The sequence below is a fragment of the Phyllostomus hastatus genome, unplaced genomic scaffold (genome assembly GCF_019186645.2).
Source record: "Phyllostomus hastatus isolate PE091 unplaced genomic scaffold, TTU_PhHast_1.1 phas_contig_17, whole genome shotgun sequence".
NCBI classification, from domain to species: domain Eukaryota; kingdom Metazoa; phylum Chordata; class Mammalia; order Chiroptera; family Phyllostomidae; genus Phyllostomus; species Phyllostomus hastatus.
The window spans coordinates 6,671,940-6,696,111 of record NW_025333664.1 but is presented as its reverse complement, the minus strand read 5'-3'; the positions used below and the strand labels follow the sequence as shown (position 1 = coordinate 6,696,111).

Sequence of the window (24,172 nt, the reverse complement as noted above, 5' to 3'; positions counted from 1 at the left end):
TGACTGCTCTGCCACCGAACGGTTCACGGCTGTACCGTTTTGCATAATCCGTTGATTGTGATGGAGCTACATCTTGCAACAGATTGAAGGACACATTTTCCAATCAGTCACCTCCGTGCTCACTCATCAGAACATTCTTTTTACCGTGATTCAAACGCCCAGCTTACACTTCAGGCAGGTTTTTTATTAATAAAGACGTGTTTATCGCGCAAACTTTATTTATCCCACATTGCCAGCTGCGCTCTTTACTTGTGAAGTTACAAAATCCAGCTGCTTGACTGTTTAAGCAAAAAAAAAAAAAAATTTAACTTCACACTTGCTGAAAGATGAGCAGGGAAAGTGAAATCGCGAACATCGGAACGGCCGGGATGTTCCAATTTGGTTTTGTCACTGAATGCCATGAGTCCAAAGGCTCTACCGCCCCCTGGTGACCCCGCCCACTGCAACAATGAGTCAGAAGCAGCTAATAACGTTCTTCAGGGTTGCTTCCGGGATGATGGGCACTCTGCTGAGCACTCCACCAGAACGGTCTCGGATGTTCCCGACAGTCCCACGCGGTCGGCGGTCCTAGCAACGTCATTACCATTAACGCCATTATTGCACACTCGCAGGGGCTGAGGCCTAGAGAGACTGTGTAACTCGATTGCGGTCACCCGGGAGTCTGCAGAGCGAGGCTTGGATTCCTCCCCAGGCTGACTGCAAAGCTGGTATTCTTAGATGTCAGGTAATTATCGGTACCTGCGGCCGATGAGCCCTTTCTTAGGCCATAAACCCCAAAGAGTAAGACTGTGTTCCGGCTTTTTAAGATAAGACCTAACCTGTCACCACAAGCTGCTGGATACATGCGGTTGAACGTGATGGGGGCAGATACAGCACCCGCCGAGAAAACGGAGAAGCCCGAACCCGAACAACGCTTCATGTGTGACTAACCGCCGCCACGGTCAGGCGCACTGACTTCTGGGACAAGAAGTGGAGAGCTGTAGTCAGATCTGGCCCGCAGCCTGTTTTTGGGAATAAAGTTTTATTGGTCCACAGCCACACCCATCTGTGTACGCATTGTTTATGGTCACTTTCCAGGCCCAGGAGAGCAATTGTGACAGAGGCTCTGTGGCTCGTGAAACCTAAAATATGCACCATCTGACCTTTAAAGAAAAAGCTTGCTGACCCTGCCTGAGAACGTTACTCCTAACCCTTCTTATACCGCTGACCCCGTTCCCAGTTCGGCGAAACCCGTGGGCCCTCTCTCAGAACAATGCTCACACGCACAAAGTAAACTAAGCACGGACAGGAACACAAAGGAAAGCGGTTATACTGCAGCAGCTATTTAAAAAGTTAAGAGAAGCGTGTGACACAGCAGTGCGTGTGCTTTATCGACGTGTCGAATAGTAAGAGCCAGCGGTGGGTGTAGCGACGGCACCATTTCCAAGTGGAGACGAGAACAAAGACACCCCGATCTACTCGCACGGTGGTGGAAAGGCCCGGGATCTCTCCCGGCTGCAAGAGCACGCACGCCGCCACCAGGCTGGCTGCCCACTCGCATAATTAAAGGGCACCTCCCACTGCAGTGCGAGGGAGTGAAAGGGGAGACGGAAAATCACTGCCTGCCCAAGTTCATGGGCCCCCTCGGTTCCATTCGCGGGTCTCTGGATGGGTGGGTGGGGGGCGTCTGCAGACCCGGAGTGAGGACCTCTTGCCCCAGAATGTTTTACTAGGTTTTCCTATTGCATCCCTGCCCAAATTAGTGACAATCTTTTTGCCTTTTTTAAAAATAAAAAGCGCCCTGGCTGGCGTAGCTCAGTGGATTGAGTGCGGGCTGCGAACCAAAGCATCGCAGGTTTGATTCCCAGTCAGGGCACATGCCTGGGTTGCAAGCCATGCCCCCAGCAACCGCACATGGATGCTTCTCTCTCTCTCTTTCTCCCTCCCTTCCCTCTCTAAAAATAAATAAATAACATCTTTAAAAATATAAAAAATAAAAAGCAATGAGCAGATGTGAAACCCAGAAAAAGCTGATGACCCAGTCTCACAGAGCTTAACAACAACACTTCTGACAGGGAAGTCAAAGGTTCAGATCCCGTCGTTACCTTCTTTCTTCCCCCCATAACCACAAAATTTTGTAAACGAGGCGTACTACCCCTGAGAGTCCCGCTGGACCACACGATCTCCAAGGCTAACGGCTCTGTCCGCTCCTGCCCGCTGCCCGATTCTCAGCATCCACAGACTGACAATGCAGTCGATCAAAGCGAAGGAAGGGTATGGTTTTACCATTAATTTACAATCTGTAAAATTTACAAGTGCCGTGACCTTAAAAGGAGGGAAGGAACATTCCACAGAGACAACGGCACGCAGGGTGCACATTCACGGTTCTAGAAAATACACCTTTTCGGGACCAATGTAAAAGGTGCTACTCTAAGTAGCAACTTTCTCCTTATAAGACAAAACGCTTCGGAACCATTTCCAAACATGAACCCTTCCGCAACTCCAACTTAGGGGTGGAGATTTCTGGGGAAAGTCAGCTGGGCACCAGTTATGTGCATGTCTTATTGTGCTCAAGTAGGTCACAAAGATGTCCCCAAGCCTGCCATCAACCACCCCTCCCGGCAGCCGTGGCCTCTGTCCGCAAGCTTGCCTGGCCGCGGCAGGACGGCCTGCCAGGACCGACCACGTCCTCCTATTCAGCTACGTGGACTGGGCGCCAGTGATGGCCCGAGATGGGCTTGTGCCCTGGGGCGTGTTGGCTTGCACGCCTGTCGCTCAGCGCCATGAGAATGTCAAACCTCGCCTCTCCCCCGCTGGTCCCAGGAGGAGGATGACAGGCGCGTGGGGCAGGGCTCGCGCACTGCGGTCAAGCCCAGCGGGCAGCCAGGCCACGGCCCGCAGAGCCTGGGCCCCGTAACAGAGCCCGGCCAAGGTCAGCAGGGCTGCCCAGAAGAGACCCGGCTGACCCCCAGCATATGAGCAGACCGGCAGGTTGCGAACACTGAGGTTTCGAGGGGGCTTTGCTACACGGCTCTTTTGTGACACCAGGTAAGTGACACGGATGTCAGCCCCGGGGAGTGGAATGTTGCCACAGAGAAAGCCAAACCAAGGCAGCCCCGGCTTCCGGAGCGGCTGGGTGGCAGGCGGAGGCTGGCTGTGCACTCTGTGAGGGCACACGTTTGGGAGCGCTGCCACCGGCAGCACGTTAGAAGACGGAAAACACACCTGTGGAATTCTGGACGTGATCAAAGAGATTAATTCTGGGCAAACTCACCAAAAGTGTCGCGCGCGGAAGCTGCACATGACAGGCTACCCCCAGGAAGAGACAAACGGAAAGGAACTGGCCATTTTCTAAATAGAACTCAGAGAGAACACAGAAAATCAAGGATGTGCTGGGCTGGACAAAGATGCTCGTCTCCGGCCAGAAAACAGCCTGTGGCCAAAGCTCTCCTCCAGGGAACCGGTCTGGGGGAGAACCGAAGGAGAAGTCAAGGACGGGAACGTCAGGTGCCCTGTCACCACCCCCAAAAGACAGCAGCCAGAGCCCAGCAGATTCTCTCAGCTGGCCCATGGCTCCTCCGAGTCTCGGGGGATTCAACCCACAGGAGGCCATTACCCGCAGCGCCCACTGCCGGGTCCAGGGGAAAGACAAGTCTCCCAAAGAACTGTGGGTGTGGCTTTTTGCACATGGGTACAGAGGAGACTCACGGAGTTTTGTGGCAGCTCTACCACCAGCAAAGCTGTCTCCAGCCTGGACCAAAACAAAGTCTAAAAGGGTCCCCGACTTTCAGCAGGCAGGACACAGTGAGAGAGTTCTCCAAGGTGCACGTTTCGCTCCGCTAAGAAAGGTGCTGGAAAGGACGCACCAGTGGACACGGTCGAGAACCAGGGAGCGGAGAGAAAGCCCAGTCAGGAGCCCTTCCCGGTCCCCAGGGCGGGGGGAGCTGGGACACGGGTCAGAGGGACTGCAGCAGCCATGTGTACCCCTCCTGTTCTTGCCCTTCGAACTGCGAGGTTACGGTGCCTGTCCCAGCTCTGTCCCCAGGCAGTGTGGGGACGGACGGCTTGTCCTCCACGGCACAGGTCTCCAGGTGAAGAAGCCCCATCCTAGACCTGACGGAGACCACGGGGTCCCGGGCTTTGAGCCTGATCCTGTGACTGGACGCCACTTCTGGGGATGGGGGCGGGGCTTGGGAAGGTGTGAATGCACCTGTGTGCCAGAAAGGGGCGAATGGTGGTGGGGTGGACTGCCGTGTGCAAAAATGTCCCCGAATCTTATCCCTCCTCGTCTCTCTGGCCTTTGACACATCGCCCTGCGGTGCCCTCCTCCTGCAGGGGAGCTCAGCCCCATCTCTGGACGCTGGGCCCCAAATACAGCCTGCTTCAACCAATGGGATGCACGTAGACCCCACATACAACCCGCTTCAGCCAATGGGATGCACGTAGACCCCACAGACAACCCGCTTCAGCCAATGGGATGCACGTAGACCCCACATACAACCCGCTTCAGCCAATGGGATGCACGTAGACCCCACATACAACCCGCTTCAGCCAATGGGATGCACGTAGACCCCACATACAACCCGCTTCAGCCAATGGGATGCACGTAGACCCCACATACAACCCGCTTCAGCCAATGGGATGCACGTAGACCCCGCATACAACCCGCTTCAGCCAATGGGATGCACGTAGACCCCGCATACAACCCGCTTCAGCCAATGGGATGCACGTAGACCCCGCATACAACCCGCTTCAGCCAATGGGATGCACGTAGACCCCGCATACAACCCGCTTCAGCCAATGGGATGCACGTAGACCCCACATACAACCCGCTTCAGCCAATGGGATGCACGTAGACCCCACATACAACCTGCTTCAGCCAATGGGATGCACGTAGAGGTTTGCAATGGGGTTACGCACTGGGGCGGACTCGCTGGTGTTACTGCCACTGTCATGACGAGGACAAGCCTGGGACAGCCCACTGGTCCCAGACGGAGAAGGAATAAAATATGGGGAGCACACGGGACTGCTCCAGCCACGGCAAGTGCACAGCCAGGCAGCTCACAGCCAGCAGATCCCCGGCCAAGGTCAGTGGACACCGGGCCTTCCCCACACGTGTGATTAAGCCCAGCCAAGGTCAACAGAGTTGCCCAGCCGGCCCCCCGCTGACCCGCAGTACGTGAGCCTTAAATGCTGAGTGCGACGTGCCACTGAGGTTTCGTGGCGGCTGTCACGCAGCACCCTTTAACAGCTGACAGGCACGCCCGCCAAAAGGAAAACACCCACAGTTGCTACGGGACCCACTCTGCTCAGCTCTCCATCAAGCCGTCTCACGCTGGACCAATCAGAGCATCCTTTAAAAAGGAGGGAGTGACTGACCAACCAGGATGCGGGAATGTACTAAAAATGCATCATTTATGTCTCTATTTCATCTCGCATGTCTCCTCCACTGAATAGTCTACCTAGCGGGTAAGTCATACAGTTACATGAAGACATATATACACGGGGTCTGGCAGAAGTAACGCCTGCTTCAGTGTGGTCGGTAGGGCAATACTCGGGGTAGAATAACCTAAAGTTTTAATTTGAACATTTCACCTAAAAGGTCATAGGGTGTGTTTGAGTGTGATATTGTTATGTTGCAGAAGTACATGCTTAGGATTTTGTAATAAAAGGTTTTGTAATAAAAAAGGGGCATTATTTGTGTTGGACCCTGCATATTTATAAATTGATGTCTTCCACTATTTTACTGAGAAAGGCACTTCCGGGGAGGGGAAAACAGCAGAAACTGCGTACCACGGGACCACCAAACATCCCCAGTTCAGTTTCTTCCGTTGCGACTCAATGCTCTAAGGGGTCTGTGACCGACCGCAGCAGGAGGAAGGTGGGAGCGGGGGCGCGAGCGCCAGGGGGGCCTCACCTGTGTGGGAGCGCAGGTGCACGGTGAGCTGGCTGGAGTTGCGGCTGGCGTAGGGGCAGATCTGGCACTTGAAGGGCCGCTCGTCCGAGTGGATGCGCAGGTGCTTGTTCAGGCTGCTGCTGTCGGCGGCCGCGTAGTCGCACGTCTTGCACTTGTAGGGCTTCACGCCCGTGTGGCAGCGCGTGTGGGTCTTCAGCTTGTCCTTCCGGCTGAAGCACTTGCCGCAGACTTCACACTTGTGGGGCTTGTCTCCTTCGGACACACAACCAGAGCGCATCAGGGGGCAATCGCACATGAGAGAGAAAAGGGGGCCCCCTGCCACTGCCTTCCGGAGAGTGCTGCCCGATGTCCAAAGCCATGCCTTAGGGGACCCCCGAGCTGGACGCGCGATGGGCAAAGCGCTGACGTCTTGGGGGCAGGTCTGCTCTGCTTTGAAGACAAACACACTATCTCCCTGGTGTGTTCTGACCTTCCCTACATTGAGCATGAGTTTCCTGTTCATTAGAAACAGAATGCAACCTAACGTCTGAAGTCCAGCTAGGCAACAAAAAGTGTTCCCTGTCCCCTGTATCCACGGCCCCCCCTTTCCTTTTCACACCAGACACGCCCCAAATCTCAGAACCCGTGTGTTTTAGGAGCTCATGGCCGACCAGCTGAATGTGACACTTCCCGGCCTCACGCACAGCAAGGTGCGATTCTGCGACGCAGTCCCCATCGAGGAACTGCCGGAGGAGGCAAACGGGTCCCTTTCGTAAGAAGTCATTGCCTGCCCTCTACGTTCTCTCTTCCCCCTCCTCCTCGCCAGCTGCGAGCACAGAACGGGGGTGAGCTGCAGGTGCGGGCGGGTTTGGGCAGCGCGCCTGCAGGCGGTGGATGATGCAACGCACTGCACTGTCCTGGCGCAGAAGGACCTCGGATCCCCGCGTGGTCCCACAGCACAGAGCCGCCGGCGCGCCCCGGACCGCCCGCCCACCCACCTCTGATCAGTAACTCGAGGGGGACAAGAAGCCCAAGCGTGTCTGAGCTGGTGCCTGGTTTCTCTGCGACAGCAACTTAACCTGCCCTCACCAGACACAAGTCGGCCTGTCGCCCATCAATTTTTTTGAACATCTGTTTTTCCAATCTCTTTTGTGCCTGGGCGCACCTGCACTTTTTCTTCGGTATGGAAAGAACTCTCGGGTGGCGTGAACACTTCCTTTCCGAAAGGCGCCATGCCTCCGAGTGGTTCTACTTAATTCTCTCAACGACGCGAATTAGACTCCAGGACTGTCTTGCTTTCTTAGCCCAATGCAACGCTGCCTCCCCAATGGCCACATCTTTTCACACCGTTAATATCCACAATGTGACTGTTAAGGCTGAAGTCTTTCACGTGCAGATGTTACCATGAGCTCCTGAGCCCATTCCTTACTCGGCCGTCGAAAAGAATAAAACGCGTGTGCACGCACTGACGAGGAAAGACATTCAGCGGCAGATGGAAAGCAGCCAGTCACAGACCGCCTTCTATGGCACGTGGTGATATGCACTAGTAACTTAGGAGGGGATGGGAGAAGTAAATGGTGTGTGTTTTTTAGGCTCGATGGAGGCATGCCAGAATCTAAGAATGAGACACACTAGGTGGTAAGACTGGTGACGTCTGAGCAGCGGATTAAAAAAAAGGAGGGGTGTGAGTCAGGATTTTTACCTTTTCTTTTATACCACAGATCCAATAGGTATTTTGGACAAATCTTGAATAGCCAAGGGCTCATATCAATTGTCAGCCAAAGCTGATCACTATCATCATAGAAAGAAAAATCTGGTGCTTCAGAACACATCTAAAATGTATAATTTTATCATTAAAAATGTGACTAGTCGCCCTGGCTGGCGTAACTCAGTGGATTGAGTGCGGGCTGTGACCAAAGTGTCGCAGGTTCGATTCCCAGTCAGGGCACATGCCTGGGTTACAGGCCACGGCCCCCAGCAACCGCACATTGATGTTTCTCTCTCTCTCTCTTTCTCCCTCCCTTCCCTCTCTAAAAATAAATAAAAATAAAATCTTTAAAAAAATTATAAAAAAATGTGACTAGTCAAACTGACTAATCCAGGAGCAGTAATTCCTCATTACTGTCAGCTGCTCACATGCCCCTGGGGTCCCTGTCCCGTGCACTTGCAGGAGTGAGCGGCTGCTCCAGAGCTCTGCTGGTGTTGCTCCTGCCACGTCCTCTTCTCTGAAAGGACGGCGGGAGGTGGGAGGGGCTCTTTCTCGTCAACCCCCAACCCAAAGATGTTGACGGAGACACTGCAAGAAACTTTCCTACGAACCCAAGCGTGGCTAACTGGGTGTGAAAGATGCTTTCTGAAGGTTTGCGGAAAGGGACCGAAGGCTGCTGCCCTTACATGCATTTTCACAAAGCTCCCTAGTCCTGTGAACAGTCCCAGCCCCGCACCTGCACAGTGACGAGTGGGCGATGCGAGAGTGACCCGTGGAGCGTCAGCGCAGGGAAGCCCCGTGGAGAGGCCCGCTGCCCGCTACATCGAGAACGCTCACCAGGGCCTGAAACTCAGTAACTCAACCTTCTGATCATTAGAATAAATGGAAGTAGCATGTCACCATGAGGCTGATTAGATGTGATGGTGACCAAGGGTACAATAAGGCACTCATCGGCCATGGCCAGGAATATAAAAAATAACGGATCTCCCAAAGGCCAGGGAACAAATGTCCACTTTGGGCAATGAGTGACCCCTGAGCCCAATTTCGCTGGGTCCCCACATCAGACACGCCCGTATCACGGAGTTACGGGCATCTCCCACTTTGTTTAAGACAGTGTGAAAAAGCAATGCCTTCTCCATGCAGAAAACTCAGGAGACATAAAGATAAGACATTAAAGAAAATGAAAATCACTAGAAAAAAAAAATCACATTTTTCCTTTTCCAAGCATCAATCTTTTTCTCTCCTTTAAAAAGGTATTTATTTATTAAATCTCCCTTCAAAATTGCAAAAATAACATACTGCATCTAATGATGTAAAGATGAGTAAGTTACTATTCTTCCCCCTTATTCTTTTTTACCAATCATCTCTCTCCGCCCGCCCCCCGCCCCCACACGTCCACACAGACACACATTTATGGGGTCACCTCCTCCAAATGAGAAAAACAGGGACATTTACATTTTAATTATTCTGGCAGGTCGGCTTGCAAAATGCCTGTAGCCATTCACATTTCCCCCAGTTAAGTGTGCCCGTATCTGTTCCAGCCCTGGATCTCCACGCTTTAAACACCTTCTGCCAAAATATGTGTAGGAACAGCATCGTATTTGTACTTGATCTGTTCTGGTTTTCCAGCGAGACTCCTATGTCGCATCGCATGTCCGACCTGTCGGGACCCCCAGCTCCGCGCACCGAGCATGCACCACGGTCACATGTGCTGAAGAAGTGTTTCTTACCTGTGTGAATTTTTAAGTGGCGCTCCATGTCCTTCATGCCATAAGCAGTCTTGAACTGGCAACCTGAACAAAGGCAAGGAAAGATGAATAACAAAGGGAAACACGGTCACCGCAGAGTGGAGAAACGGGGCAGACACTTCCGGCCGAGTGACGGAAGGAAAGCCACAGAAACAGGACAGAGGGCCACCCCGGCCTCCCGGCCCGACGCACCCAGGTCGGAGCACCGCGGCCCCGCCTCCCACCTGGACTGCATCGCTGAGTCTCATCCCCAGGAAACATCGGACAGACCCCAGCTGAGGGGCATTTTACCAAACCACGGGCCTGGACTTGGTCAGAAATGTCAGGGTCACGAAAGAACAGTTTGGGATGAAAGGAAAGGACACGTGACAACTAAATGCCACGTGTGACTGTGAACCGGACCCTGGACCAGGGAAAACTGTTTTTCTTTTGATAGAGACAGCTGGCAAAATCTCAGTAAGGTCAGTAATCTGACAATAGCGTGTGTGAACATTAATTTCCTGACTGGGAGGACTGTACTGTGGTTATATAAAAGAATTTCCATGTTTCTAGGAAATATACCTTGAGGCACCGAGGGGTGACGGGACCGAGTGCCTGCAACTCACTCTAAAATGGTCTGAGGGGAAAAATTATGGACATACAGAAAGAATGACAAGGCACATGTAATATGTTAACATTTTAGGAACCCAGATGAAGGGAATACAGACATTTTTTTGAACAATATTTGTAACTTTTCTGTAATTCTGAAGTTATTTCCAAATAAAAAAGTTGGGGTTTTTTTTCCCCCCAAAAAGAGAGAAGAGCAACGTCTCTCTGGTTGTCTTCCTAAGCCACAGCACGGCGTAAAAAATTCACAGCAACCTGCACTTCCCACAAGTCCCATTTCAAAGTCCCCCGGCTATCAAAGTCTAGGCGCCCGGCGACAAGGGGTAGCGACAGGTGGGCCGTGCGCGATGGTGGTGCAAACACTGTGGGCTATGGGTTCTAGGCCAGGCCGCCTGGGGCATGACGTCTGCATCGCGTCATCGAGAGTTCACGAGTTGGAACCCGGGAGCCTGCTCAGCGTCACGTCCTGCACACACAGGACACAGTGCCGCCTTTACCTGGGTAGCAACAGTTCAGCCTCTTCTGAGCAGGTGGGGCCGCGGGCTTCTTGGCGCGTGACTTGGCGGGCAGAGCGATGACGGTGGCCGTCTGGTTTTCACTGCTCTCCGTGGGCAGGTACGTCTGGTAGCCGTGCTCGAAGACAAACTCGGGAGCTGACACTGCAAGACACGGTGGTTACTGATTTTCACAGTACGGATGCCCAGCAGCTCGCTGTCCCTCCGGCCTACCTTCCTTTCTAGAGGATGAACAGGTTGGACTGCTTTCCCAACATCCCTAGCTGCTTGGGAGTGTTCAGGGGACCCTGTTCTAGCCCGTGAGACTCTTGAGAATATCTGCTGGGGGCTTCTGTAAAAGATTTTCTCCTTGACCAAAAAGCAACCAACCAACCAACCAACCAACCAACCAACCAAAAGAACAAGTTGGGGGGCAGAAAGAGAGACGATGGAAGAAAGCTCATTTTTGCTGCCCTGGTTGCACCACTTCCTGTCTTCGGATGTGCTGGAGTGAAGACGTGATGCCCGGATCTGTGGCAGCCATTCTGTCAACGTAAGGGAACGAACACCAAAGAAATCCAATGTTGAGCCAGACCTCTGAAAGCACCCGAATCTCGACTTACTAAATACACAAGAAGTGTCCCTACCGCTTACACCACGTGGGTTTCCTGTTAATCCGGCCAAATGCATTAGGTACTTTCATAAGTTTACCACAAAATCCTAACAAACAAAAGGAAAGGAACTGATTGAAGAAATCCTGGGCAAAACTACGAGTTCACTCAAAAACACTCTTTAACACAAGTACTCCGAAAAAAAAATCCTTGTACTTTCACTGAAGTTTTGAGGAAGAAAGAAAAAGAGACCAAACATCTTTTATCATTATAAAAGATAAAGCAGGTAGTCTCAAATTTCTTTTCTTTTCCTTTGCTTATGAAAAATCTTTGTGCCAGCTTGTTAAGTACGTTCAGGGTGTGGGGCTCGGAAATATTTTCCTCCTTCCTTTATTACATGTCATTTGTTGCAGGGAGGTTGGGTTCAAATACAGAGCACATAAGACCAAGGGTGCTCATTCACTGGGTGAACTTGCCAGGCCGAGACGTCCTAATGATGATTGTAAAAGCCACTGCCATGGTCTGTGCCCCAAATTTCAGTCACTGAGGCACTACCTCTGACATTTTTGCGTTGCATTAACAGAATATACTTACTGAAATCAACACAGACCTAACATCGTTACCTACTTTGGCCACGTCTGAAGCCACAGTGTCTAGCTATGCCTCAGACTTGAGGTGTTGTGTGTATTTTCCTAAAACAAACGTCTTCGTTCTTTGACTGTACGATGTCACAGATTATAAAATGTACCCTTATCTTACATGTAACAGATTTAAAAAGCTGCCCATTAAACACATGATGAGGCAATGCTTTCCTGTTCCTTATTTTCTATCTAGTGTCGATGTGCCTTAGACGTTTTATATTTACTGAGTGCGTTCTCTTAGACCTCTTTGGACATGTGGACTGCCACCTCTCAGATACTTCAGGCAATGGATGACATCATTCTGATGCCTGTGAAATAACTCCCAGGTATCTGAGTCAACTCAAGGTTTCAATTTTTCTCAAGGGAAACCTGCGGAGGGAGGTGGCTTCTGTTGTCAAGTTGGCCAAATATCCCGACAAGCTGCTGCTCTGTCTTCATGCCTAGCCTCTCAGATTTGTGACTCAGTCACACCTGCCTCTCACTGACCTGTTTTCACCTACTAGTGGGATTTGGATACTGCTCCTGTTTCCGCCGCTCTGCTCGGACCCCGGCCAGCAGCCCTGGGCTTCCCAGCCCGCAGCATTGGTGGACCCACCTGTGAACTTGCTACGCGGGTAAGTTCTTGGGCCGCACCCCAGCCCACTAATCAGAAACTCCGGAGCGGACCCAGCACTGTTCCGACAACCTGCCCAGGTGACTATGAGTGTGAGAAGCACTGGCGTGGATGACCCTTGTCCGTGCATCTCAGCAGTAAAAGAGAGCCCCGCTTTGTCGGATGGAGGGATCCAGTTCTCTCGCTGCCACTCTGCACAGTCAAGGCGCTGTCCCTCCCACAATGCACACAGGCTTCGTGCCCGGCAGACAGAGACCCGACGAGTGCTTCCAGGTTCTTCTGGGGACAGTCGCTTTCCATCTGCAACCTGAACTGTCACGCGGCGTCTTGGAAGGCGTTCTAAACAGCAATGCAACTCGATATACGTAGTTCCAAAGCAACACACACGACTCGGCCCAAATGGCAAAAATGTAACCATCCCCAATCAAGCTTGTTCACAGGCACAGGAAGACGGTGTTGTTTGCTGACTGGCTGAGAGCACTCGCATTAATGCCAAGGTGCGCCTGCATTTCAGAGACCCTAACATGTGTCTTTGGGTTGGTACGTGTCCAGGTTCAGCTACTTATTGTGTGTGTAACCTCCCTGAGCCTCAGTTTCTCCCCCTGTAAGTAGAGTTAATCACTGTGCCCACTTCCTAAGGCTGTTGCAAAGTTTCTTGAGGGACTCAGAAGCCAAGACGTGGCCATGGTCTCATAGATAACATTAGAGACTACTGTTGGACAGAACTGGGCCCTGGCACCGGACTTCCAATGGGAGTTTCATCAAGACCGAGGGAGACTGACAGAGGGTGACCGGGGACATGGGATCTGCAGGGCTCAACCGGGATGGCTGCTCACGCTATCATGACTTCCCAACTTCCCACTCCACCACTTTTTGAACAAAAAGAAGGCGGGAAGGTGTGGGGCGAGGGAGGGGCTGTGGGAGGGGCCAGGTCCTCCCTGTGGCCCTGCTCCTGGAGTCCTCACAGTCCTCCAGGGAGTAAACACAACCCCCCCCCCCCCGGGAGACTGGCTGGGCTGCATCTCCTGGCTGCCCACCTGCCCCTCCTCCAGGAGCCTCAGCATCCCCTTCACGGCAACTCACGGGGGCACTCGGGGCATTAACCCCTTCTCAAGAGTGGTTTGCAAACATCGTCTCCCCTCCGCAGGCTGTCTTCCCGTGTCTGTCGCTCCCTCTGCTGCACAGAGGTTTGATGCGGCCCCATCTGTCCATTCTTGCCTGTGTCGTCTCGGAGGGGGGTGGCACGGGAAGCCAAGGGTCAGGCACCCAACCGCAGGGATCGTTTTGGAGGTAAGGCTAACCACGTGACACGCAAGTCCTCCCAAGACAGATGGCTCCTAGGCCGGCAAGGTTTGTCCGAGAACTTGGGCTTTTAAGTCTCGCCTTCCATGGCCTCCGTGGCCTCACCCGAAAAGGGAGGGCAAGTCCCACTCCCGTCTCCGCGGGCTGCTGCGAGGATTAGAGATGGGGCGCGTGACACTGCTGTTGCTGCTGTCACTCTTCACTGATTCATTCAGCAAGCACCTACTAAGCACCTACTCTGTGCCAGGCACTGTTCCAGGCACCAGAAACACACGAGTGAACCCAAACAGCAACCACCCCTGACTTCACGGAGCTGGCCCTCTAGCTGGGAGTGTGTAGGCAGTAAGTATGTCTGATAGATGCTATGGAGAAAACTGAAGCAGGGAGGTGGTACAGGGGGCACTGGGGGCTCGTGATTCTAAGTAAGGTAACCCTGGAAGGCCCAGCGAGAAGGCGACATCTCAGTACAGAGCATGGAAGCACGTGGTTATGAATGGTGCCCTGTTGCAGGTGTCTGGAATTCTACAGCCAACAGAGAGGCATGAGGGCATCCAGGTACCCAGTCGTGCTGGAGCCTTCCGGCAGTTGGGGGCGCTGCAGAGGGGTCCTTGGGATTGGGTTCCACTGCTAAGCCCTCCTCCCTGTCCCCTGATGGCCCAGCTGCCTCCACGACAGTGGAACGGGGCCTGTGTCCCATCTTGGCCAATGGGATCTGGAGTTTCTGGGAAGCATTTCCTCCCCGATAAAGACAAGCTGTCCCTTTCCCAATCTGTGGACGTGGCTGAGTGAAGACTTGAGGCAGAAAGCAGCGGCAGCCTTCTTGTCACCATGAGGCACATGAAGGATGAGGCCAAAGGACTAAGCCCACCACCAGGACACCAAGAAGATGCAAAGAACCCGCCACCTTCGAATGACAGAACTGACCCTGGCTGTGCCCTGCTCATTCTCGTCCCTACAGATATTCAGTATCTGATTATCTGGCCCATTTGCGTTGGGTGTTCAGAGCAAGGGAAAGCAGTGGCTGCTGCAGATTCCCGGGGCCCTGCGCAGGCCCATCAGGATGTTACCCCCAGGGCAGGGGCCCGGGGGACTACACTTCTCACTGAAGCTCCAGGTGTCCTTGGAGAAGCACTGCAGTGAGGCGTTTACTAAGGGACGGTGTGGCATGGTCAAGGGCCCAGATTCTGCGGCCAGGGAGCCTGGGTTCGAGACCCAGCTCCGCTGCTCTATCATCTCAAACAAGTTAGTTAGCCCGGGATGATATTTCTCAGCATCTAATTCATGGTCGTGAAAAGGACTTCATAGAGAGTGCTTAGAAAAGTGATTGGCACTTGATGAGCACTACCCACCAACCAGCAGGTGCTGTGGTTGCCACGTCCTACGGCCAATCGTTACACAGTTTGACTTCTCCATCACTCACGTGCTCAACACCCTTGTGGGGAAGCATGGCTCCTACCACACCCTCCCGGTGTATCTCCAGACACCGTCGTCAGCTCCTGCTGCGAGCGGCCCCACCCCCAGGCCACCGTAAGGAAATGCCCCCTTCCCACCATCTTCCTGTCAAAGGCAGGAGAGTCTTTCAGAACTTACTATTCCTTTGCTCTCACAACGTTTTCCCTGGCTTCCCCCTGGGGGCCGATCTACTACTCCATTAACTCTTTGCAAGGCCGTGCGCATCATAGATGCCTGGGCCCGAGTCTCACAACGAGATCCTCCTCCCTGCTCGTGGGCTGGGTGTCCTCCAAAGACAAGCGCCTCCACGACCCCCGCTCCTGCATGTGGCACTCGAGAGTCCCAAAGCTGGGAGCTCTCACTGGGTCCTCACGGTGGGGCAGGCAGGCGCCCTGCCCCGCGCTTCACGCACACTGACCAGTGGAGCCTTCCGGCTGCCCCCTCCCGCACCCACTCGGTCGCTGTTTCCCTGAGTGCCCGCCCATGTGCGCCGGGCCTGCCTGCAGGGAGACTGACTGTCTGCTAGACCAGACACCGAACCACCGGTTTATGGCTCAGAGGCCTAAACGGGGCCTTCAGATCCTTGCTGAAGGTTTTCAGAAGCAGTTCGGTGAGGTGGGTCTTCCACACGTCCTCGTCCTCCGGCCACAGACCACCACGGCCACACACGTATGGGAATACATTTATGGTTCGCTGCACTGAGGGATCCCTCAGACCATGGAGCTGCGGGGTGTCTCGGTCAGAGGGTGCTAGCAAGGACTCTGGTTTGGGGCTCATGCTAGACAACTTTGGGGGAGCCTGCGCTGCGTGCTGTCGGGAAGTGGGGAAAGTCTACGATTTCACATCTTAATAAATATTACCAAGGAGCAGAGGAGGCCGAAGCTGTAGTGGGTGGAGAAGCAGACGTCGCTCAGATTAGTGGGGAAAGGGGTGTCTGGTGTCCTGTGGCTTAAAAACGACGACTGAGGTGTTCTGGTTTTGCCCCTTCCGCCACGGTCCCGGAGTGGTCCTGCTTCAAGCTAATGTTCTGTGCAACCGCTCCGTCCAACAGGACAGCAGCAGGACCTGTGGGGGCCGGCCCTACTCCTAGCGACACTGGGATCTCGCTCATGGTGGCTCTGGGTGGTCCGGGCCGCCTTCCCTTCTCAGCTGGCTGCCCACGGGCCCTCCCACTCTCCATCTGCTGCATCAGCTACACTGTCGGACCCCCAGCAGCATCTGAATTCACTTCCTTGGCTAAGTAAAAATGGCTTGTTCACTAAATAACCGGTTAATCAACACTGTGGTAAGTGCTAGGTGGGAAAGCTGTGAGAAACCTAACCTCAGGGGTGGGGGGGTGGGGCAGGAGGGGAAATCATGGCGAGCTTCTAGGTGGAGGTGACTTTTAAGCTGGAATCCAAAGAGTGAAAATTAACCAAAAGAGGAGAAAAGATCATGCTGGGTCAAGTGATCAATTCAATCGGTACTGGCTGGGGGCAGACCCTGTGCCAACACTTTCTGTTTTGTTTAGTTTTTACTGCTCCCAAGTCAGTGAGCAAGAGCCAACACGTAGGGACCACTCATGCCTGGTTAGAAGCCTCTAACTTCACTGCAACTGTCATTACTTCCATTTTACAGATGGGGAAACGGAGACACTGAGACCCTAAGTGACCCGCCCGAAGTCACCTGGTTAGCAAGGGGCGGCTGCAGGAGTTCAATCCGGTCTGGCTCAGGACCCCAAACCTGCTATCTATTTCTATCCCCATTTTAACAATGGGACACCAGGAGTCCTCGGAATGTGCCACGGCAGCACGGCGGGCTGCTCGGGCCCCAGACAGTGAAGACTCAAACCCAGGGCCCCGACGCCAAAGCCCCGTGGTTTCAACCCACCAACTTAGAAAACGCACGTGGGACGCTGTTTTTCCCCGCCTGCATCAACGTCTGACTTCACGGCTCTTGCAGGAAAGTTCTTAAATCAGACGTGAAACGACAGGGAGCTTTCCAGCAGAGAAAACATTTTACTTTACAGCCAACGGCCACAGGACGGGGAGGGGACCTGGGAGCTGAGTGGGGAAGGGCTCGGCTTACTCAGGGACCGAAGAGAGACAATGAAGTCTGGACGATGTCTGGGGGAGGGCATCGGCAGCAACCCGCCAGTGTGTGGGTCTGGGCGGTGGCCTCTGGTGGCGAGCGACTCTCCCAACTGGTGGAGACCAGGAATCCTCCAGGGAGCTTGTTAAAAAAACACAGACGCCTGAGTCCTGGCCCCAGAGACCCAGAGTCGGGGGGCGGGGCCCAGGCACCAATGTCTGTAACAAGCTCCCTGGGGACCGGGGACTGTCACAGTGGGATGCTGAAGGCCAGGCTTGGGCGGAGGTGGGCCCCGAAAACCAAACGAAACAGTGCAAAGCCAAGGGGAACGGCAAGATTCTGCTTGTTTCGTGGCCCACAAGCAGCAGCGACCAGAAAGCGCAGCGGAGTCAGGCAGAAAAGCAGCAAACCTCGCCGTCCGTTCCTCACCTGTTCATCCATCTCCGCGTTCACAAACGCAGTCATTTACTGAGTCCAATCACTTCGCCCCAGGTCCTTCATGCGGGTGCCTGCAGAGCCCTCACGATAACCCAGTGATACTGGGTCTGAGGCGCCCAGTTCTATCACCTAACGGTGTCAGGTACCATGATGACCCCTTTGTACACGAGTGCGACTGAGAGACCTGGCCGGTCTAGGGTGCTGGGATACGACCTAACTGCAGACAGGCTGCGGAGCCAGTGGCCTGCCTCCGGGGCTTGGTGCTCCCTTCCACACGGTGCAGTGGGCGGCCCCGTGGGTGGGCACAAAGGGGGCTCCTCCAGGTCTGCCCTGAGCATGCAGGGCAGCCAGCAGACATGAGGCCCGGCAAGAGTGAATGGTCGCGGGGCAGTGGAAATGCCGGGGGGGGCGGGCAAACGTCCTCTGGCAAGGAATGAGGACAGAAGGAAGAGCGGTTCCTGGCTGTGGGGCCAGCCCCAATGACGGATGTCTGGGCAGTTGGCTGCTCATGGACTCACCCGAGAATGAGAGGCCTTGTGCCCAGCTTTCTCCACTTTTCCACAGTCCCCACCACTCCCTAATGCTTATGCACGGCTTATATTTCTCTCACCAGCACTGCCTGCCTCATTCCTGTTCTAGAAGCTTACCATCAATATTCTTTTCACACTCACCTTGAGAATGTCCCTAGGTCTGCACGCAGATCTAGCTCCCCTTTTCAAGGCTAAGTCGCACTCTACTGTCTGAATCTTTCATATTGGTTTCTTCAATTTCTTCTTGACGTCTACATATGAGAGCTCCCCTTTCCTCACCATACACACTGTCCAGATTTTTAAAGAGAAATACATGGAAGCGGACTTAACTGGGTAAATGTGTTTTATGTATTGTTGCATGTAAATGTATTTTGAAATGTAAATGTATTTTGAAATGGGAAAGATTTTAATATTTAAAATTTGAAAGTGATCACAAAATTGCCCGAGTTACATGAATGCACACCTCCAGGAAGGAGAGCCTTGCCCCGGGCCTTCCACTGACCAGCCTCTCTTCAGCTGCCGAGGCAACGGGGCGCACTGGGACGTTTAGGGGGCTCTTGTGTGTCACCTGCTGCCCCCTGCCGACTTCTCCACTCAGCTCTTTCCTCTGCTCTGTTGATTTCAGGAGTTCCTGACGTGTGAGCGGCATTAGGCCACGGTCACATATGCTGCAATTTTTTCCTCCAGTTCCATTAACTTTTTAATATTGTTTTCACTTGGGAAAAATTGCAACTTTATTTGCAACCATATATATGATTCTTTTTCCTTCTTTTTTGGGGGAGGATGTCTTCTTTGGTAGGCATGGCATTAATATGTGTATGTGTGTGTGTGTGTGTGTGTGTGTGTGTGTGTGTGTATCCTTACCTGAGGACATTTTTTTCATTGCTTTTTATAGAGAGAGGAAGGGAGAGAGGGAGAGATAGAGGGAGAAACATTGATGCGAGAGAGAAATATCAATTGGTTGCCTTCTCGTATGTGCCCTGATCAGGGATCAAACCTGCAACCTGGGTATGTGCTCTCACCAGGAATTGAACATGAGATCTTTCAGGCTATGGGATGATGCTCCAACCAACTGAGCCACACCGGCCAGGGATATATATATTTATATATATGAAAATTTAAAAATTAAAGCCCTGGCTGGCGTAGCTCAGTGGATTGAGTGCGGGCTGTGAACCAAAGTATGGCAGGTTCCATTCCCAGTCAGGGCACATGCCTGGGTTGCAGGCCACGGCCCCCAGCAACCGCACATTGATGTTTCTCTCTCTCTCTTTCTCCCTCCCTTCCCTCTCTAAAAATAAATAAACAAAATCTTAAAAAAATATAAAAATTAGAATTCCTTTAGCTAAGGAATACATCCTCCAATTCCCCACAGGACCCCCAATGTCTGCACTATCTCATAAAAGGGTAACTTCATATTCTTAAAGCTATCTGTCTGATCCCCTAGGACAGTTATATAGGTGTGAGTCTAGGTGCGTGTGTTTAGGTGTCTCAGTGTGCCTATCAGAGTGCGTGTGTGTATGTATTGTTTACTCTAGGACTTCCATGGTTTCATTACACACGTTTAAATTTGGGATCCATCCGCAATTTATTTTTGATTGAGTGGACACAACCCAGAACTGGGACGAACTTTTGTTTTTCTGGTTGCAGCCCAGGGAACAGGAGGCAGCAACACCTGTTTGTAGGTTTAACAACAAACAACTCTGTATTTTTTGTCCCTTTATACAAATAGTGCAAATTCAAGAATTGTGCACGTACTCCCATCACCCAAAATAAGCATCTTTTTAAAAAAAACTGCAGTGTACTTCCCACAAGTATTTTCTTCCTAGTATATAGGTTTTTGTTTTAGAAACTTTTTGTTTGTGGGTTGGTTTATATTGTGTAACATGGGACAACGCTGATAATGCTAACACTTAATGGCTTACCCCAGCAGTTCCCAAACCTGGCTGGGCAGCTGGTTTCCCAGTGGAGCTTGTTAAAAATAATGAATCAGCAATCCTCGCGGGCAGACCCCGGGAAACTCTATTTTCACAAGTTCCACGGAGGCGTCTGGTTCACGGCCCGCTCCGACCGGCTCCCCACCCCGCGGCCGTACCTGTGACTGTCTGAGTCTCCGAGGTGATGGTTCTGGTGGTCTGCGCCTGCGCGGCCGGCACCGTTTCCTCCGCCACAAACTGCACAGTGTTGGGGGCCGCCCCAGGCACGCTGGGCAGCTGGCAGCCGCTCTGCTTGTGCGCGACGAAGGTGTCCAGGTTGTTGAACTGCTGCTTGCAAATGCCGCAGATGTGGATGTCGGGGGTCAGCTCCACCAGCACCGTGGTGCCTCCTGGAACTCCATGGGGCAAAGGGAAAGTCACAGGTTAATTCCAAGTAGCCTGAAATTACACCGCCAACCGGATCCGCGGGAGGGAGAACAGGCATGGTGGCGGATGCGGCCGGGTGCCGGCTCAATGCCCACTCTGCTTCCTTCTTCCTTCCGGGAAACAGAATCCCAGTGCTGTCCTGGCAGCGACATACCCAGACCAAGTAATGGCTCAGACCACAGTTTTGTCCGGAGGGGCACCAGGGGCGTTTTACACAAGAAAGGTCTTTGATGGGCACACCTACCCTGCACTTCCGAGGACCAGCAGCCATCTCTTCCTCAGCTACACAGCAGTTGTACTTCCCTGTCACTACAAAAACCTATCCTTCCACAGTTCCAAACCCTGTCCCTCTGCCCCACCCCCAAAGAAAAGACCCACTAGTTTAAATAAGCTTGGTCCCTTACATACGTGGGAACCCTTCCAGCACACTGGTAAAGGCGCTTCTGGAGAAAGTCTGGCTTTCATGATAAAAAGGGAACACTTTGCCTTGAATGCAGATGTGATGAAAGGGGCTTGTGCAGCCACATTGAAACCATGAGGAAAACACTAAGATTCCTACAAACGCTGGTCCTTACTTCACTGATCTCCTGAACCAACCAATTCCAGACTTCTCATTGAGATAATATAGTTCAGTTTTGTTATTTGTAGCCAAAATTCATTCCTAACTGATAAGGACATTATTTCTCAATATAACAATATCAAGAGTTAATACTGCGTTAACACTGGCACCCACCGCAGTGCCCGGCACTATATGAGAAAGTGCGATGTAAATGTTTACTGAATAAAGGAACAGCACTAATTAACACGTCTCTAATATGAGAACCTTAATTTTTTATTTACCGTATTTCTCAGACTATAAGACGCACTTTTTAACCACATTTCTTGCTTCAAAATATTTTTTCCTCTTTCCTCCTCAAAAAACCTAGGTGTGTCTTATAGTGCAGACCCCAGACGCACCTAGATTTTAGAAGAAAATAGAGGAAAAAAATTTGAAGCAAAAAATGTGGCTTTAAAAAAGTGCATCTTATAGTCTGAAAAATACGGTAAGTTTTTTTTTCCTTATCATAAAGAAACACATGTGTATACTGGAGAATTGGAAAGAGAAGCATTGGGGGAATCACAATTTTTCATGTGTACCATGAACATTAAAAATATTTTCTTCCATTCATCTTCAATTAAAAATTGTTTTTATTGAACTTTGTTCCAAATCATAAGGTAAAGTCAATCTTCCTCCCCACATAACCTCTCATAGGTATTGTGCTACCTCTCTAAAATAGGTTTATAAATATCACCATGTAATAATACATTCACATGAGTTCGTTTTACCCATGCTTCATAACCTTCAGTAACTGTACGGCCTTTATATTATTTCCAATTTTCCCCATGTCTACGTAACAGAAACACTTTGGGCATATACGGCTGGCATCCACGCATGACAAGTTTCTGAAATTTCGTTAAATAGTTACATTATGTTCACGTCCCCCCAGTCTGGCTAAGGCGGGGAGTCTTCGCGCGGAAACACAGTTTGGCTGACTTGCTACAGAGAGACGTGGTCCTGGTGCTGTGTCCTGTGCACCTAAGCCCTCCAGGTCAGTGGAGGAAAGAAGGGCACACCTTTCCTTCATCCCAGAACGCTGCTGCTGCGGTGCCCCTGGGACCCACTGCAAAACCGGGAACCAGGAGATGAAGTGACCTGCGTCGCTGAGGTTCCTTAATGAGCGCACAGGGCTGATCCCCAGAAGTAAACGGGGAGAAAAGTTCAACGGTTCAAGGACATGGTGCTTGTAACAGGCCAGCACAGGGGTCCCCCGCCCCCCCACCCCACGTCTCTCGGTTGGGTTATTACTGAGGTACCCTATCCTGTCTGAACTTGCAGGTCACCCCCTCTGAAAATCTGGAATGATGAAATGTCCACACCCGCCTCTTGTGCTTGGAGGGAGAACGACTGAGACCAAGTGGAAACAATGGGCGCCGTCTGGGCTCACCACCATCAAAAAGAGTTTCTTTATCGTCGCACAGCTCTCCAAACCTGTTTCAGCATCAGAATGACCCGAGGGAGGCGGGCTAGCAGTCAGGCAGGACGCCTCTGAGCCCTGCTTCCGAATGAGTCATGAGGGAGTGGGGTGAAGGGGCGCTGGGCTTCAGGGAAATCTGTGCTTTTCACAAATCAGGCGAGCGTACCCCGCCTCGTCTGCGAGCTGAAGTCTCCCGAACTGTTAACAGTAACAGCTAGCACTTACTCTGTGCCAGCGGTCGGCACCCCCCCCCCCCCCGCGCCGGGGGGTTTTCAAACTTTAAGTACACCTGAATCTCCCTCCCAGGGAAGGCCAGCGGGTCCCTCCCCTCCTCCACCGTCCCCCCCCGCGCCCTGACCTGATGGGTGGGGCCCAGAGAGCTTTATTCTATCTTTTAAAATAAGCGTTCGTCCTCCCAGGTGGCTGGTTTGCGCTCAAACTCTGGGCCATTCCTTGGGAAACAACGCACGGGCGAAATCGGGGACTGCCTGTTCTCATCGGGAAAACAGAAATGCACCTCAAACTCAAGGAGAAGGAGCACAGCTCCATTCCCCATTCAAATCTCCACCTTTAACATGGACAAGGCTTTGCAGGAAGGCGGCAAGTCTAGCCGGCCAGACCTCGTGAAACCCTCCAATCCCCAGACTTCAAGGATTTGGGGCCACCGAAGCAGAAGTTTTCCCACCAGCATTGCAGCGGTTACCCCCAACCCCCCCCAAACTCCGCTGCGGGGCCCGGGAAACGTCCCAAGGGGGTAGGAATGGCTGAGCAGAATTCCCTCCCCCACCATTCCCTTCAAGGGGTCTTGCAAAACTGGGGAGCGCCCCTAGCCTTGCGCCGGGTAGAGTGCCCCCACCCCAAGCCCACTCCCGCGCCTTCTGCACAGCGCGCCCGCCGCGGTCTCCGAGATGCAGGCACGGGGCCGTCACCCCGATTTCGGGGCCCCGGGCCTGCTCACTGCGTAGCAGACGTGCTTGGGCCCGGGCCCCGGAGCGCGCACTGTGCCCGGAAAAGCACTTACTTTGCACGGAGCCCGGGAAGCTCTCGCCCTCGCTGTTCGCGTTCATGGCCAAAGACTGGGGGTATCCCCGGCCGGCCGGGATGGCAGGGCGGGGGGCAATGCTTTACATGGTATAGGGGCTTTTCCTTTTATTTTTCCACAACCCCCCAACCTTCCTTCTCCCAACTCTGCAAGGCGGGAGGACGGATGTAAAGCAAGCTGCACTTCCGCTGCCTAGAGGGCGCTGGCCGGACTCAGCCGCCCCAACCCAGCTTTGCAACAGCGGCTCCCCGGGGAAGCCGCGGGCCAATCCCGATACCCGGGCCGCCCGCCCCGGACTCCCGGAATCCCTCGGGATCTAGAAGGCGCACCAGCGCCCAGGAGGGTAGGCAAACGCTGCTGGCAAGGGGGCATGCGCCCCATGCCCGCAACCCTGCGGTCTTGGCGTAGCGTTTGGCTTCCCTGGCTCTGGCGCCTTTGCACCGGCCACCCTGGACGCCTGGTTCCCAAGGTGGCCAGGCAGCCACGTTGCCGGGATGCAGCAGTTGGGGCTTCAGAGAGGACCCCAAAGGGCTGCCGTTGGTGGGTGGGTGCTTGGAGTGCTGTGGACTTGAGATAAACCCCAGCTGAACGCACATTGGAGCGCTGGGCGGGCCCCTGCCCAACTAGTGAAATAAAAAAGACTGTGATCGGGTAGGTACGGGTAACA

At 52.9% G+C, this 24,172-nt stretch overlaps 1 protein-coding gene across 3 annotated transcripts in view; it reads right to left on the bottom strand.

Moving 5' to 3' along the window:
• ZFP64 (ZFP64 zinc finger protein) overlaps positions 1-23,659 on the bottom strand; it is a 63,215-nt gene extending 39,556 nt beyond the window's left edge. For 2 of the 3 annotated variants that reach the window (XM_045832804.1, XM_045832802.1), the window contains exons 1-5: positions 23,485-23,659; positions 20,181-20,417; positions 10,435-10,596; positions 9,314-9,376; positions 5,897-6,148 (exon numbers count right to left, since the gene is read on the bottom strand). In XM_045832804.1, coding sequence (XP_045688760.1) covers positions 5,897-6,148; positions 9,314-9,376; positions 10,435-10,596; positions 20,181-20,417; positions 23,485-23,530 — 760 coding nt within the window. In that variant the 5' untranslated portion in view covers positions 23,531-23,659. The remainder of the gene's footprint in view (positions 1-5,896; positions 6,149-9,313; positions 9,377-10,434; positions 10,597-20,180; positions 20,418-23,484) is intronic. The other variant, XM_045832803.1, reaches the window with a different exon arrangement.
• Positions 23,660-24,172: the final 513 nt, after the last annotated feature.